The sequence below is a fragment of the Ovis canadensis genome, chromosome 23 (assembly GCF_042477335.2).
Source record: "Ovis canadensis isolate MfBH-ARS-UI-01 breed Bighorn chromosome 23, ARS-UI_OviCan_v2, whole genome shotgun sequence".
In the NCBI taxonomy this organism is placed as follows: Eukaryota; Metazoa; Chordata; class Mammalia; order Artiodactyla; family Bovidae; genus Ovis; species Ovis canadensis.
In genome coordinates this window covers 59419344-59437760 of record NC_091267.1, presented here as the reverse complement: position 1 = coordinate 59437760, position 18417 = coordinate 59419344, and the positions used below count along the sequence as shown (strand labels likewise).

The window sequence follows — 18417 nt, the reverse complement described above, 5'->3', positions numbered from 1 at the left end:
GTGGCCTTCTATGCCTCCAAAATGTTGAACCCCACCATGAACCTCTCTGGAACTTCTGGTAGGTAGCTCTACCTGCCCAGGGGCAGCAAGGGGTAGGGAGAAATACTGCATTCCCTGGGGGACCTCCCTCTCCCTCTCTCTCAGATGCAGCTAGGACTGGGTCCCTGCATGCTGTGTTTCAACCTCCATCTTGGAAGCTAGGAAGTCTCCTTGTCCTTGGTTGTACCAGATGGATTGCAGTAATCCGTCTACACTCGTTTGTGCCCGGACAGAACAGAGGCATGTCACACTCTCCTCTGGAGTGGGCAGGAATGCTACCTTTCTTGCATCTGTATGGCCAATCTGGAGGCAGTGTCTCAGTGTGTGCCCTATAGCTAACGAGTCCCCAGTAAGTCCTGGATGACTTACTGTAACACAGCAAATGAGTAACAAAGCAGAGAAACAAATAATGTATCCGGTAAATTGTAAATTGCCTTGTCTTCTATCAGTGATGGTATAGTTGATGACAACCACAACCAACCTCTGAACAGCTACAAAGTAACAAGTCACACATTGAGCGCTTGCTGTGTGTGGCTCTCAGAGTTTTGTCTCAGGATCTTTGTTACAGTTGGGGTTTACAAATCCCTGTGAAATGGCCTCCTTTGACACAGTCAACTGCATAAGGTATTATTATTTCCATTTTCTTTGCATGAAAATGCAGCTTTTTGAGATGAGATTGGATAAGTAACTTACCATGAGAACCTAGAAAGTCACAGAATCCAGAACAGCTCCAGAGGCATCTCACGCAGACCCTGTGTTGATGACTTATCCACTGCAGGCAGAAGGGCAGGTGATTTCCTGGAGGCTGGGCTTGTTCTAAGCACAGAGATTTCTCTCTCTCCCTTTTCCTTCTGTTTCGTATTCTCACTCACCACACCCACTCCATCTGTCCCAGCCAGAGAGATTATTAGTGAGTGTGTTTTGGATGTCTCTGCCTCTCCATCTTTACTCCATATTTCCCCACCTAGAATGTTCTCTTTATTTCCCCACCTAGAATGTTCTCTTTTTTTCTGCGACTCCTAAGTAGATTTTCTCCATTCTTCAAAGTCCAGGTCAAATTTCCTTCTCCTCTTCTTCTTCTTTTTTTTTCCTTTAAAGACAGCATTCTACATAACACTCCAGCCTGAGGTCTTCCACTGGCTGGCAATTAAAATGAGCTTGTCTTATCTCTGGTAGCCCAAGCTTATGGACTCTCCTGCCCCTGAAACCCTCGATGGGGCCAGACATTACGTACTGAGTTCCTGATATGAGCAGGAAATGAGAAATATAAAAATGAGGATAGGGACTTCCCCGGCAGTCCAGTGGTTAATAATCTGTCTTCCAGTGCAGGGGATGTGGGTTCTTCCATCCCTGTTCGAGGAATTAAGATCACACATGCTGTGGGCAACTAAACCCATGTGCCACAGCTCCTGAGCCTGCATGCTCTAGATAGAGTCTGTGCTCAGCAACGGAAAAAGCCTGCATACCTCAGTGAGAAGCCCTTGAGCTGCAACAAGAGAAGCTTGTGTGCTGCAACTAGAGAAACCCCACAGGCTGCAACGAAGAGCCCAGGGGCCTCAGTGGAGACCCAGCGCAGCAAAAATGTTTAAAAATGAGGATAAGAAGAAGGCAATGGCAACCCACTCCAGTACTCTTGCCTGGAAAATCCCATGGATGGAGGAGCCTGGTAGGCTGCATTCCATGGGGTTACACAGAGTTGGACACGACTGAAGCGACTTAGCAGCAGCATGCAGTTACAAGCATAATGTAGATGGATCCTAAACTACATATCATGTGTAATTCATAAATGAGATTGTGCTTACATAAAGAAATGGTCCTCTTAAGTGTAGAATTAATGGACTTTTAGATATGCAGATGACACCACCCTTATGGAAGAAGTGAAGAGGAACTAAAAAGCCTCTTGATGAAAGTGAAAGAGGAGAGTGAAAAAGTTGGCTTAAAGCTCAACATTCAGAAAACGAAGATCATGGCATCTGGTCCCATCACTTCATGGGAAATAGATGGGGAAACAGTGGAAACAGTGTCAGACTCCATCTTTGGGGGCTCCAAAATCACTGCAGATGGTGACTGCAGCCATGAAATTAAGACGTTTACTCCTTGAAAGGAAAGTTATCACCAACCTAGATAGCATATTGAAAAGCAGAGACATTACTTTGCCAAAAAAGGTCCATCTAGTCAAGGCTATGGTTTTTCCAGTGGTCATGTATGGATATGAAAGTTGGACTGTGAAGAAAGCTGAGCCCTGAAGAATTGATGCTTTTGAGCTGTGGTGTTGGAGAAGACTCTTGAGAGTCCCTTGGACTGCAAGGAGATCCAACCAGTCCATTCTGAAGGAGATCAGCCCTGGGTGTTCATTGGAAGGAATGATGCTAAAGCTGAAACTCCAGTACTTTGGACACCTCATGAGAAGAGTTGACTCATTGGAAAAGACTCTGATGCTGGGAGGGATTGGGGGCAGGAGGAGAAGGGGACAACAGAGGATGAGATGGCGGGATGGCATCACCAACTCAATGGACATGAGTCTGGGTGAACTCCAGGAGTTGGTGATGGACAGGGAGGCCTGGCGTGCTGCGATTCATGGGGTTGCAAAGAGTTGGACACGACTGAGCAACTGAACTGAACTGAACTGACACAATATCCTTTCTGTGTTGGTGCTTGTATTTAAGACTGTAAATCTCATCAGCTTTTGCACAGTTAATGTCTTTATTAGACTCTTTAGAAAAGTATCTTTTATGGTTAATAAAATGTAAAGACTGCACCTGCCATTATGCTAGCTTTCATTCTTACATATTTTCACAGGGAACCTGTTTTAATGAATTTATTTTGAGAAGTTTTAAATCAAATTCTATGTCAGGATTTTACATTAATGTCCAATAAGTGGTTAGATTTGTTCAGTGTTAAAATAGGTATTATGGTAAATTCCTCATCAGTTAAATTACTAATTTAAAGTATAACATGTTTTTTATTAAGGGAAACTAACTTATAGAGAAGTTTGGCTGAGAATAGACAACTGTTAAGGCCCTTTGTTGTATAGAATCCTTTGCTTTAATAAATCATGATGTTGTAATAGAATTGTATCTTCCTGAGTAATAATTTTTAGTGTTTCTCTAGTAAATCTTGAATAGCTTATTTAACTTCTGTGGTCAAAAAAATGTTCTGTTTCCAGTCACATGTTCTCTAAATCTTCATGTCACTTACATGTTTTCCATTATTTTTGCTTTACTGTATTTGCCTATACGGATGCTTGAAATTTTAGCTTCGAAGTCGCAATGAATCTGGTTTCTCTTCATTTATTTGCATGCGTCTATCAGCCTAGTGATTTAAGGAAGCAGTGTCAAAAGGTAAACTATTTAGTAATTTAGCAGGCCTTTGTTTCTCTGTGAGGTATTAAAGAGTCCTTATCGTTTAAAAAAATAAAAAAATAAAAATAAAAATGAGGATAATCCTGCTGCAGAGGGTGGCTAATGTGACTCAATGAGATTATATCCATAGTCGCCATTTATTGAAGGCGTATTAGTTCTAAGGACAGAGGAGCCTCGTGGGCTACAGTCCATTGGGTCACAAAGAGTCAGCCATGACTGAGCGACTGCACAAAAACAACTATTAGTTATAAACTCCGACATTATTTAAATATATTATCTCGTTTAATTCTCAAAACACCCCTGTACAGCAGGTTTTATCATCATTATTTTACAAGTGAAGAAACAGAGATTCAGAGAGGTTAGGTAACTTGCCTAAAATCAGACAGGTAATAAAGGGTTAGATCTGATTTCAAACCTAGGAAAGTTGGACCCTGGAATCTGTGCTGTCAACTCCTTCAGTTGTGTATAGTACCTGGTACAGGGTAAGTGGTAGGTGAACGGTACCCATTACTAATGTTGTTAGATTAAGCCTAGAAGGTAGATAGAGAATATATCGACTCCATTTTACAGCTGAGAAAGCTGAGGTTCAGTGGGGGCTTAAATGACTTGTCCAAGATTACGAAAGCAGTAAATAGTAGAGCCAGGACTTCTTGACCCCACATCTAATTTTTTTTCCACTTTATTTAGTGGTCTCCTAAGAATGTTGTGCATATATTCTTTGAAAAGAGGTTTCTCTGGGAACTGGGTGGTCAGATCAGCCCTCTTAACTGTGTGTTGCAACATGATGCTGAGTGGGGAGGAGGGAACCGTGCTTGTGAAACCGCTTTGTGAAATTAGCAGCTGTTAACTGTGGATCCTAGCCCCAGTGCTTTGGGCTCTGGGCTCTTTCCACAAGCTCCTGTACTCCCTCTGTTCTTTTTCAGGGAGAAGTCAACCTATCTTGATTACAGCTCTCCTTCTGGGGTCCTCACTGTGGGCCAGCCATCTCTTAGGATGGGCTTGAGAATGATAGATTGCCAAGGTGGGCGTGACCAGTTCCCTTAGATGTCAGCTTCTCATGGTCAAGTTATAGCCAAACCATTATTAATATATGAGTTTCCTAGAGCTGCTGTAGCAAATTACAGTGAATTGGGTGGCTTTAGACAACAGAAATTTATTGTCTCCTAATTTTCAAGGCAAGAAGTCCAAAATCAGGGTCTGCAGGCTCATGTGCTCATAAAGGCTCTAGTAGAGAGACCGTGTCTTTTTCTTAGCTTCTTTTTTTTTTTTTTTGTGAGTAACAGGTCTTTTATTGGTAGTAAACTAGAGCAAACAATCAGAATAGTACATAAGGAGTATTCAGTACACACAATAAAAGGTAAAGGAATTCAAAACCTGTATAGAACAAAACACTTTTTCTTAGCTTCTTGTGTTAAATGAATCCTTGGTTTGCAGCCTCTAACTCCACTCTCTCCTATCATCACATGTCTTTCTTCTCCTGTGTCTTCCTGTCACCTTCATATTGAATTAAGTAAAAGTGAAAGTTGCTCAGATGTGTCCAACTCTTTGTTGGACTATACAGTCCTGGGAATTCTCCAGGCCAGAATACTGGGGTGAGAAGCCTTTCCCTTTCTCCAGGGGATCTTCCCAACCCAAGGATCGAATCCACGTCTCCCGCATTGCGGGCGGATTCTTTACCAGCTGAGCCACAAGGGAAGCTCTCTTCTGTTATGTATATATTATTTTGTACGTTTTTATTATGGCCCCTGTTATGTGGACCTCATATTCAGATGAAAGTACTGGTTTACATTCCCTGCTGTCCCTCACCCATGAGCTCTTCTAGGCAGGCCTCATATTTTGGTCACCTCTTCGTTCTCCCAGTGTGATGCCTGGCACATAGTAGTTCAGTAAATGACAAATTAATGAGCAGATGAGAGGAAAATTTTGGATAGTTGGTAGGAGGGTGATCTAGATAAAAGCCTACTTATTTGGGTGTGATTTTTGCAAAGTCCTAGTGATTCCTTCATTGGCTGCAGGTCCCTGGATTCCACGGCTTCCCATTTGCAGTGTTTCTCAATCTTGTGGTTGTTCACCTGATTTCATGAAGGTGAAGTTGTAGTTTCATTTTTATCAAAGCTCCTTGTTTTCTTCAAAGAGCACACTGTTGTGCCTGCTGGAACTCACTACTGTCATCATTCAGTATCTGTGGGGGATTTTTCCAGGACCTCCCAAGATCCACAGCTGCTCAAGTCTTATATAAAATGGTGTACTATTTGCATATAACCTACGTACACCCCCCTGGATACTTGAAATCATCTCTAGGTTACTTATAATACCTAATGTAAATCCAATGTAAATTCAAGTGTTTTTTTAAACTTTCTGGAATTTTTCCCCCAAATAGTTTTCATCCTCAGCTGGTTGACTCTGTGAATGTGGAATCTGCAGATGCAGAATCCAAGGTTGTACAGGGCTGACTATACTTGTCAGATTTTAGGACTCTCCATGGGGATCAGATGCCATCTGAGGTGAGTTCAGATTCCTGGTGCCTTAGTGCTAGAAGAAAGGAATTGAGTAAATTCTGCTCCTAGAAACCACAAAGGATTATCAAGAAATCTTCAGGATATAATTCTGAAAAGATAAAATATATGTACTATATATAAATATTTTTAATGAAAATAGCCTTAATTCCTTTCTACATGTAAAAATACTAAATGTTCATTGCAGAGGATCATAAAGAGCCTCATCCAGGTTAAGTTATTTAATTAATGAAAGAATACTTCAAGTATCTAGGAAGGGAAACAAGCCAAATTCCCAAAACAGGAATGGACAGCAGGGAAACTGGATCGCCTTGGTCTTCTCTTCAATGACAGAAGCCAATGGAACAAGTTTAACAGAGTTCTGAGGGAAAGTTTTAGAACATGCATTACCCCAGCAAGGGTATCATTTAAATATAAATGCCACACCATCATCAAAAAGTCTGCAAATAATAAATATTGGAGTGTGCAGAGAAAGGAATTCTCACACACTGTTGGTGGGAATGTAAATTGGTGCAGGTACTATGAACAACTGTATTCAGTTCAGTTCAGTTCAGTCGCTCAGTCGTGTCCGACTCTTTGCGACCCCATGAGTCGCAGCACGCCAGGCCTCCCTGTCCATCACCATCTCCCGGAGTTCACTCAGACTCATGTCCATCAAGTCCGTAATGCCATCCAGCCATCTCATCCTCGGTCGTCCCCTCTTCCTCCTGCCGCCAATCCCTCCCAGCATCAGAGTCTTTTCCAATGAGTCAACTCTTCGCATGAGGTGGCCAAACTACCTTCCAAAGAAATCCCAGGGCTGATCTCCTTCAGAATGGACTGGTTGGATCTCCTTGCAGTCCAAGGGACTCTCAAGAGTCTTCTCCAACACCACAGTTCAAAAGCATCAATTCTTTGGGGCTCAGCTTTCTTCACAGTCCAACTCTCACATCCATACATGACCACAGGAAAAACCATAGCCTTGACTAAATGAACCTTTGTTGGCAAAGTAATGTCTCTGCTTTTGAATATGGTATTTAGGTTGGTCATAACTTTTCTTCCAAGGAGTAAGCATCTTTTAATTTCATGGCTGCAGTCACCATCTGCAGTGATTTTGGAGCTCAAAAAGATAAAGTCTGACACTGTTTCCACTGTTTCCCCATCTATTTCCCATGAAGTGATGGGACTGGATGCCACGATCTTTGTTTTCTGAATGTTGAGCTTTCAGCCAACTTTTTCACTCTCCTCTTTCACTTTTTATCAAGAGGCTTTTCAGTTCCTTTTCACCTTCTGCCATAAGGGTGGTGTCATCTGCATATCTGAGGTGATTGATATTTCTCCCGGCAATCTTGATTCCAGCTTGTACTTCTTCCAGCCCAGCGTTTCTCATGATGTACTGTGCATATAAGTTAAATAAGCAGAGTGACAATATACAGCCTTGACGTATGGAGGTTCCTTAAAAATCTAAAAATACTATATGATCCAGTAATCCCATTCCTGAGCATATATCCGGAAAAGATGAAAACTCTAATTTGAAAAGATACATGCACCCCAGGGTTCATCGCAGCACAATTTACAATAGCCAAGACATGGAAGCAACCTAAATGTTCTTTGACACATGAATGAATCAAGAACATATGGTACACACACACAACAGAATACCACTCAGCCATAAAAAAGAATGAAATCATGCCTTTTGCAGCCACATGGATGGACCTAGAGATTATCACAGTAAGTGAAGTAAGACAGAGAAAGACGAATATTCTGATATCACTTACATGTGGAATCTAAAAAATATGATACGAATGAACCTATTTACAAGATAGAAACAGACTCATAGACGTAGAAAACAAACTTAAGGTTACTGAAATAGAAAGGTGGGGAAAAGGCAGGGAAGAAGATAAATTGGAAGTATGAGGTTAATAGTTATGTATTACTACTTATGGAATAGATAAACAATAGTCACCTCCTATTTAGCACAGGGAACTATATTCAGTATCTTGTAATAACCTGTAATGGAAAAGAATCTGCGAAATAATATATAGGTGGACGTATAACTAAATCACTTTGCTGTATGCCTGAAACTGATACAACATGGTAGATCATCTGTGCTTCAATAAAAAATAATAACCTCAAATATGAAGGCCATAGGTAGATGGCCTCAAATATGAAAGAACTCAGGAAATACTGATGCCCTCCCTTCTGAGCCATTTTGGTAAAAGATCATGAATTGATGAAATCCAGCCAACCAAGAAATGAACCAGAAGACAAATCTTAGGGATGGAAAAGCTATAGTAACAGGACTGGTCATCAGCATCGCATTTATTTTAATAGAGTTAAGACTAAACAACTAAGGGAATTATGATTGGAGAAGAGTGTGTGTTATAGACACAAATTAAGTAAAAATAATGTGAAATTATTGAGGAGGAGATGGAGGTACAATAGTGCTAATCCTTTCACCACAGGCTGTTAAGTGTCTGAAACTGACGCTGAAATAGATCATTAAAACATTTTAATGTCTCCATCCCCTTAATTATTTTCATAAACTCCTTTTTAACTTTGGAAGGGTCTTTTAGGAATTAATTTTTCCTGTGCTAGAGAAACACTCGTTTGAAATCCAGCAATTCCTTCAGCTTCCTTTCAGTTTCCTTTTCTTCTGTGAAATGTAGCTAAAATTAGGCTTAATACCTTATTTTTATATTATGTTATTTATTTTTAAAATTTTTGCTGTGCTGGGTCTTTGTGGTGGTGCATGGGCTTTCCACTAGCTGCAGTGTGCGAGGGCATCTCCTGTGGCGCAACACGGACTCGAGTGTGCGCAGGCTCAGTAGTTACGGCCTGCAGCCTCTCTAGTTGAGGTGCGTGGGGCTCCGTAGAAGCGGCATACACGCTCAGTTGTCCCGCACCATGTGGGATCTTAGTTCCCTGAGCAGGGATTGTACCCATATGCCTTGCATTGGAAGACAAATTCTTAACCACTGGACCACGACGAAAGTCCCAGTACTTTGTTTTTAAATAATGTATAGAATATAGCTTTTAGAATTGATGCTTTTGAACTGTGGTGTTGGAGAAGACCCTTGAGAGTCCCTTGGACTGCAAGGAGGTCAAACCAGTCAGTCCTAAAGGAAATCAATCCTGAATATTCATTGGAAGGACTGATGTTGAAGCTGAAACTCCAATACTTTGGGTACCTGGTAAGAACTGACTCCTTGGAAAAGACCCTGATGGTGGGAAAGATTGAAGGCGAGAAGAGAAGGGCATGACAGAGGGTGAGATGGTTGGATGGCATCACTGACTCAATAGACATGAGTTTGAGTAAGCTCCAGGAGTTGGTGATGGACAGGGAAGCCTGGAGTGCTGCAGTCCATGGGGTTGCAAAGAGTTGGACACGACTGAGCAACTGAACTGAACTGATAGAATATAGTCTCATTCTTTTAAAATTACTCATGGCTATCTGTCCATCCATCCTGCCTGCATATCTGTGTAAAGAAATACCCATTACCATCATCACTGAATGTTAATACTAATTATTTTTAGTTGGTGGATTTTGGACAGTTTGTTGCTTTCTTCTTTGTATTTTTCTTTTTGCTCATTTTTGAACAATGAGCATGTATCATTTTAATAAAATGGATAAGATTATTTAGAAAAGACAGATGAGAGTGGGAGAAACTATATAACATGTAAGAATAAAAATTGAGATGCATAATATATGAAGAACTACAAAATAATAGGAAAAAAGTAAAATGTTCAGTTAAAAAATTGGGGTGATATGCCCATGTAACTCATAAAATAACATATAGAAATAAATATGTAAAATGCATAATCACTGAAATCAAGGAAAAGTAAATTTAAATGAGAACTTTTTTTTAAACCTCTCTTACTAAAGACTAGTGATGACTGATAATATACAGTGTTGGGGAGGGTTTTTGGGAATGGAGTGCTTGCACACTTTTGGTGAAAATATAAATTGAGAAGGCTCTTTTGGAGAGCAGTTCAACACTGTTTTCCAGCATTTAAAAGATATATTCTTAACATCTTGTGGCAAGACCATAGTGGAAAAGAATAAGAATTTATATATGTATAATTGAGTCACTGCTGTACAGCACAAATTAACAACTTTGTAAATCAGTTGTACTTCACTAAAATTTTTACAAAGAAAAAAAAATAAAGAAAAGAAAATATAATGTAAAAAAAAAAGATAGATATATTCTTCTGATCTAGTAAATCCACGTTCTCAGAAGTCCTAGCTTAGCTAGAGAAACATTCTCAGAGATGCCCGTGAATATCTGCCTGAGGATGTTCATTTAACTCTTCTTGGCAGTATGAAAAACAAAGCAATTAGGGTGACCTTGAACTGTGGGAAACGCCTAATTATGAACACGGTAGTTGGCGTGTACTGATAAAGAAAGATCTATGTGACTGATCTATTACTAGGTGAAAACAGAACAGCAAGTAATAGAGTGACCTCAGCTATGTAACTATGAAAGCTGTGTGTTAGTGAGAGATGGCTATGGAAATGCAGAGAAAGGACTGGGAGGATACATAGCAGTCTCAGCAGTGGCTCCTCCTGGGCAGGGGCGTGGGGTTGGGGGAGAGCGTGAAGGGAGGCGTTTGTGTTTTATTTCATAAGACTTTGTGTTGTTTGAATCTTATGCCGTGAGAATGTATGCATATTATACTTAAAAAAATTTTTTTAACTGGGATATATGAACCTAAAGGTCCATAACTTGATAGTGGGATTTAGATAAAACTGGGGCTGGGACACAAAGTGGAAATGGTGACAGAGGCCGTGGGGAGCAGGAAAGGGGGAAAGGGGATATTTTGTGCTTTAGACAGACCCATAATACCACACCAAGCAACAATGTGAGACATGTGACTGCAGGGTTTCTATTGTGAAGTTCTCATCTCCTTGGTACAGTTTAGCTACATACTTGAATTGACCATGAACAGAGAACTCTAAGGGCTTCCCTTGTGGCTCAGCTGGTAAAGAATCTGCCCACAATGCGGGAGACCTGGGTTCGATTCCTGGGTTGGGAAGATCCCCTGGAGAAGGGGAAGGCTACCTACTCTAGTATTCTAGCCTAGAGAATTCCGTGGACTGTATAGCTCTTGTGGCCACAAAGAGGTGGACACGACTGAGCAACTTTCACACATAGTGAAAGTGAAGTCGCTCAGTTGTGTCTGACTCTTTGCAACCCGTGGACTGTAGCCCACCAAGCTCCTCCATCCATGGGATTCTCCAGGCAAGAATACTGGAGTGGGTTGCCATTTCCTTCTCCAGGGGATCTTCCCGACCCAGGGATCGAACCCGGTCTCCCACATTGTAGGCAGACGCTTTAACCTCCACACCACCAGGGAAGCCGTTAAATACAAGAATACAGTCTCTCAGAAAACCTCCTACAGAGACACAGAACTTCAGATCCGAGTACTAACATCAAAGATTTCAAGAGAGGAAAGGAAGCCAGGTTGAAAGAAGAAAGGGGAGGAGGCGGGAGGAGGGGGGTGAAAGGGGTGGCCTTACAGACGTCTCCTGCCACCTACAGATACCCAGGCGTTATGGGACTTGACCCTGGGCCTCCAGAGAAGGGAGGACTGGAACTCGACCCTACCAGAAATCAGACCAGGCCAGAACCAGAATTCGAGTTCTCTGCCAAGAGGAGGTGATCAGTCTCCAATCCTCAGCTCAGGCTGAGGGCCCTTCGACCAGATTCCTGCGTCCAGGACCAGGGAACTAGAAAAACACGGAACGATAGGAAGGGTTAAGGAGAGGAAAGAGAGAGGGAAGGGGAGAGGGGTCAATAAAGTCTCTTGTTCCTTACCGGTCGGGGCACTCTAGCCAGTTGTCCGCGTCACGAGGAGACCAGGGACAAAAGGGTCCCAGTAGCGGCCGCTGGGTCTGGTCCATTGGCAGGCAAGCTGGCCCCTGAGTACATCGAGTGGTCAGGATGTCAGTCTCAGCAAAGAAGAGTCCCACCAGAGTCGCCATTTGTTGCAGGAAGGCAGACCCCTTCCAGGGCCCGTGTGGCCACAAAGAGATGTACACGATTGAGCAATTTTCACAACATAAGATGTCCTTCAATAGGTGAACAAATAAACTGTAGTACACTCTTACAATGGAATATCATTCATCAATAAGAAGAAATGGGCTATCCAGCCACAGAAGGACGTGAGAGAATCTTAAAAGCATATTGCTAGGTAAAAGAAGTCAGTCTGAAAAAGCTACATACCATGTGATTCCAACGACATGACCTTCTGGAAAAAGCAGAACTATGGAGACAATAAAAAGGAGAACCCTATGGGGCTTCCCTGGTGGCTCAGGCAGTAAAGAATCCGCCTGCAATGCAGGAGACCTCTTAGGTTGGTAAAAGGATACTCATAGAGAAGACGGGAGGGGTAGGCCTAAGGAGTGCAGCATTTGATGGAAATATCTTTTACTCCACTTAAAATGTATACATTTCATATCTGTATAGATTTGTGTAGACTATAAACATATATATATATATATATACACACACATATATCTTTTTGGATCAGAGTTTTGAAAATTAGTCTGTAATGTAGTAATCTGTGCTGGTCAAGGGACTGTACTTGGTTTGGCCTTAATTATTCATGCTATAGACTTTTTGCTGGAGAAGAACACCGTAGAGATGGAGGTCACTGGTCTTTTACAATTCTTCCTGGTTCTGTAGTAGGAGTTTCACATTTTAGAGAATTGTGAACTTCTGTGTAAAAGACGCAATTTTGCCTTCAAGGGAGGTGCCATGTGTCATAAATAAGAATCAGCCCTGAGAAGGACTCAGAACTCTCTCTCCTGTTTTCCTTAGGGCATCAATTGAAGAGAGATATGGCAAAGATCTGCTCAGCCTCGCTAGGAAGAAGCCATGTGGACAGTCTGAGACCAAGTAGGTGCCACGTTTCTTTCTGGTTTCCAGGTTGTCTGATACCACTCAGGAGCCCCGTCACTTCATCAGACAGACCTGGCCAGTAGGGTGAAATGTGTTGGGTGAAAATATGTTTACTTTTTTTCTTATTTCTAGTTGTGAAAAATAGAAATACAGAAGGAAATCTAAAATGAACTATGAAGCCATAACTCATTATTAATATTTTCTAAATTTTCCTTGAAGTCCTTTTCTGTGTATACTTTTTATAATAAACTGTGGAAAATTCTGAAAGAGATGGGAATACTAGACCACCTGACCTGCCTCTTGAGAAATCTGTATGCAGGTCAGGAAGCAACAGTTAGAACTGGACGTGGAACAACAGACTGGTTTCAAATAGGAAAAGGAGTATGTCAAGGCTGTATATTGTCACCCTGCTTATTTAACCTCTATACAGAGTACATCATGAGAAACGTTGGACTGGAAGAAACACAAGCTGGAATCAAGATTGCCGGGAGAAATATCAATAACCTCAGATATGCAGATGACACCACCCTTATGGCAGAAAGTGAAGAGGAACTAAAAAGCCTCTTGATGAAAGTGAAAGAGGAAAGTGAAAAAGTTGGCTTAAAGCTCAACATTCAGAAAACGAAGATCATGGCATCCGGTCCCATCACTTCATGGGAAATAGATGGGGAAACAGTGGAAACAGTGTCAGACTTTATCTTTTGGGGCTCCAAAATCACTGCAGATGGTGACTGCAGCCATGAAATTAAAAGATGCTTACTCCTTGGAAGAAAAGTTATGACCAACCTAGACAGCATATTCAAAAGCAGTGACATTACTTTGCCAGCTAAGGTCCGTCTAGTCAAGACTATGGTTTTTCCTGTGGTCATGTATGGATGTGAAAGTTGGACTGTGAAGAAGGCTGGGTGCCGAAGAATTGATGCTTTTGAACTGTGGTGTTGGAGAAGACTCTTGAGAGTCCCTTGAACTGCAAGGAGATCCAACCAGTCCATTCTGAAGGAGATCAGCCCTGGGGTTTCTTTGGAAGAATGATGCTAAAGCTGAAACTCCAGTACTTTGGCCACCTCATGTGAAGAGTTGACTCATTGGAAAGGACTCTGATGCTGGGAGGGATTGGGGGCAGGAGGAGAAGGGGACGACAGAGGATGAGATGGCTGGATGGCATCACGGACTCGATGGACGTGAGTCAGAGTGAACTCCAGGAGTTGGTGATGGACAGGGAGGCCTGGTGTGCTGCGATTCATGGGGTTGCAAAGAGTTGGACACGACTGAGCGACTGAACTGAATTGAACTGAATACATAATTTTATGCTAGAAATTCAGTAGAGTGTATTATTGTTTTATATATCTATTTGTATATGTGTATACGTTATTTGAAACACATAGTTTGTAATAGTTACGAGAGACTGTCTTTGCGTCATTTCATAGTTCTCACCATTGATGTGAGGATTCTGTACCTCGATTATTCATTCTTCCATCATTCATTGAACACTCTTGAGGATACAGAGATGTCCAGACATGGTGCCTACTTTGGGAACACAGTCCCTCATGTGCAAGGCTGACTTGAGCAGTCATATGGGATCGCAAATGCAGATCGGCTTCAGCACTGGTTTCATACTCTTTGTGCTGATATGTGCTCCATCACCAGTCATGTCTGACTCTGTGCAACCCCACGGACTGTAGCCTGCCAGGCTCCTCTGTCCGTGGGATTCTCCAGGCGAGAATACTGGAGTAGGTAGCCCTTTTCTTCTCCAGGGGATCCTCCCGACTCAGGGATTGAACCCACATCTCTTGCATTTCCTTCATTATCAGGAGGATTCTTACTCTTTGCTGTCACTATTTGAAATTCTTAGTGATTTATAAACAAAGAATGGCACATTTTTGTTTTGCAGTGGGCCTCACAAATTATGTAGCCAGTCCTATGCACATGGAAATTTCTAGACTCCTTCCGTAAGGTGGCATACGGAGGGAGACTTGGGGGAAATAGTTTAGGCAGACCTTTGCAGATCTCTGCAGATGAAATCGTACCTCACGCTGTTGTGCGCACTGCTTTGTGCTGTAGACAGCAGCAAACCTGCCCTGAGGTCTGTGTCCTCTCAGAAGCAATAGTTGGAGGCAGACAAGACATTGCCCTTCCCTTTCTCTTCTCTTGATCCTAAGACACATACACCCACACCCGCACACCCACTCATCCCAGATTGCAAAGTACTGGATTACTGAGGAGGAGGAAAACACTGGGAGATATTTAAAGTAGTAATAGTTACATAAGGCTTAAAAAGGGGCTGTTGCATTTGTGGCTCAGTGATAAAGAATCTGCCTGCCCACGCAGGAGACTCTGGTTCGATCCCTGGGTCAGGAAGATCCCCTGGAGAAGGAAAGGGCAACCCACTCCAGTATTCGTGCCTGGAGAATCCCATGGACAGAGAAGCCTGGCGAGCTACAGTCCATGGGGTCACAAAGAGTCGGACCTAACTGAGCGACTGAGCACGCTGCAGGCCTTAAAATACATGTTACCCTCAGACATAGGACATTAGTACATGGAGAATTTATTTGTTGATTATATAATTTATATTTCTGATGTTTTAAATGTAAAAACACACTGAAAAGTAAAAAGCAAACATAACGAATGGCTGCGAATCCATCACTTAAATTTAACAATTATTCATACTCATCATATTTTCTTAATGTAATTTTTTATGAATTTAAATCTGGAGTCAACTAGATTTTACTAAGGATTTCTCCAAGTTTTCCTAGTAATTAGCCATATTTATTGGTGAAACTCTGAGTTCTGGCGTCGGTCATTGTCACAGAGATGTCACCGTTTCTAGGCTCTTTCAGGGGACAGATTTTATTTTGTTTATTTATTTATTTTGCCATCTTGGATTTTAGTTGCAGCCAGCAGACTCCCTAGTTGTGCTGCATGACTTAGTTGCTCCCTGGTATGTGGGATCTTCGTTCCCCAACCAGGGGTTGAACCCATGACCCCTGCACTGCAAGACATATTCTTAACGGCTGGATTAGTGGGGACGTCCCAGGGGACAGATTTTAGAAGCTTGAGTTCATATTGATGTGTCTAATTCCAATTTAATTTATAATTCAAAACTTATTTATATTTATTTCCTCTTATATAGAAAATCTTGGTTCCTGACAATGTTAGCATAATTATTGGCTTTCTATGACAATATATATCAAAATGTTTCAAAATGATATTAATACAGCTACTAACAACGAAACTTCTGAATGAAACATTTCTTTGCCGTGCTTTTCGCACTTCCTCTTGCAGTTCCTCTTGACCTTGTATACCACTAAGAATATTGTTTTCTAAAGTCACTTAAAATACTATTTTCTCTGTGTGATTATGTAAGCAGTTTCATATACAGTTAAGCTTATTTGTTTTAAATGTTAAGGATTATTTGTTTCTTGCATGATTTAGCTTCATGTTTTTGAATATGTAAAACATTTCTATATTCACATGTCAGACCTACATAGTATTAGGGTTGGGTAAGTTTCATTGTCATTGAAGGACAGTTTCTGTAGTTTCAAGGAAGATTAGTGGGTCAGTGGATCTAAAGCCTTGTTTATCATAAAGAAAGCATAAGTCATTTGGAAAGATATCCAAAAAGTTTTTATGTGATGTGAGGGAAAATAGCCATGTTCTCTCACATAGTATTGCTTGGAAAACATATTTAGCAGAATAAGTCTGATGTAAAGTGGTATTTCTTATATTCTTGCATGTTTGATTTATCACTTGGTAAACTTTTCAAGAGACTCTAGCACTAATCTCTTCTGTGAAAAAAGCTCGTCAGTTTTTCTTCTAAGAATTTCTCAGAGAGGAACGTGAATAGGATATGAGACCTGAGGACTATGATTCCAAGGTTGAAGTGAAAGGCTGTTCAGGTACTTCTGGTTTTGTGACCTCCAGGATGCTCTTTAGGAAGATGCCCTCAATGAACATGCATGACTTTGCTTGTTCAGGGCCTAGGTAGGATTTTTTCCACCTCATTGACGACTTTGAGAGACTTCGTAGCTTCTGGTGGTCCCTTTTAGGGTTTAAGGCCAGAGTGTTTGTAAGAGTGGCAGGATATTTTCTCTTCCCGCAGTTAAGGAGAACACCTGGGAGGAGGGGGCAGGGACATTGTGAGAACACCATCCCCAAGGTTCACATTCAATCCTCGGATTGTTGTCACCAAGTAAACGCGGGAGCAGCAATGAAGTGATGTTGTGGGACAACAAAGCTGATGAGAAACTAAAGAGAGTTTGGGCTGCTCTTTTAGTGGCCTTTTAACCAGTCACTTAGGGTGGGGGAAAAATTTTAGACTCTGAACAGACTTCATCTCTGTCACTTTCCAGCTCCACAGCTCATTGTGGGGAAAGACTTCCAGTTCTATCTGAGGCCAAGACCAGCTTTCTCTCTCACCAATTCCAGTCATAAATCTGCTCTTGAGTGAGGCTCATGCATCTTACTGGACCAGTTGTGCGTTTGTTTAGATATGGACACTTTCTAGTGCATTTTCCTTGAGAAATTGTATCATAAGGCAGGGAAAGTGTACAGAGACTGTGCAGTTAATGTTTTTCTGCTTGATGTGTTGGTAATAATTGGAAATGTTTATATGAGAAAAGGCAGGGAGACATAAGGACTTTTTGTTTGAGGATAAATAAACAGAATGGGAAAAATGAGGTGTAGTTAAAAAGAAGGGGCAAAAAAAAAAAAAAAAAGAAGAGGCCAGCTGAAAGATACAAGGCTTTTTAGTTTGTAAAATAGCAGAACTTGCTACCTACATGTATATGTGTAGAATACAATCCATGATCCTATGCTGTTGTGGCTTAGGGGCTGGGACCATGACTTCACTTAGTCCCATTTCTTCTTGAGTGGCTGGAGTGATCTCAGGGAGGTCTGCATTCGTGAGGGTGGCGATGAGCAAGAGAAACCCGAGAGCCACTTCACCTCAAAAGGAAGCTTGTTAAGGAAGTATAGGACGGGAAGAACTAAAACCACGGGCAAGCGGAGCTATAAGGGAGGAGGAGCCGTGGGTTATGCGGGAGAGAAGGGAGGAGACTGAGAGAAGGTATGAACAATGAGTCATGGTCTTCCCCACAGAAACTGTGAAGTAAGAAATGTGTCTTGTTTTAAGCTGCTAAATCTGTGGTAGTTCGTTCTTCTGTGATAGAACACTGTGTTCACGACTGTCTCTTCCGTTGAGACTCTGAAGTCTATGGCCATGTCTGTCTTGCACCACTGAATCACCAACATCTGACACCATGCCCGGCCGGTAGTTTATGTGCGATAAGCATATGAGGACTGAAGAATGGACGAAAAAGGAAGTGGTTGGGAATCATAGTTTGAAGCCCTCTTTTATTGGCTTTTATCCATATTTGGGGCTGGATGAATCACAAGCTGGAATCAAGATTGCTGGGAGAAATATCAGCAGCCTCAGACATGCAGATGACACTATGCCAGAAAGTGAAGAGGAATTAAAGGGCCTCTTGATGAGAGTGAAAGAGGAGAGTGGAAAAACTGGCTTAAAACTCAACATTCAAAAAACTAAGATCATGGCATCTGGTCCCATTATTTCATGGCAAATAGAAGGGGAAAAAGTGGAAGCAGTGACAGATTTTA

General features: G+C 41.7%; 1 protein-coding gene across 1 annotated transcript in view; it reads left to right on the top strand.

Annotated features, from left to right (window-relative positions):
• PSTPIP2 (proline-serine-threonine phosphatase interacting protein 2) overlaps window positions 1-18417 on the top strand; it is a 96276-nt gene that overhangs the window by 45455 nt on the left and 32404 nt on the right. Inside the window, exon 3 of the mRNA XM_069568449.1 lies at window positions 12721-12798. Within this exon, the coding sequence (XP_069424550.1) occupies window positions 12721-12798 (78 nt within the window). The remainder of the gene's footprint in view (window positions 1-12720; window positions 12799-18417) is intronic.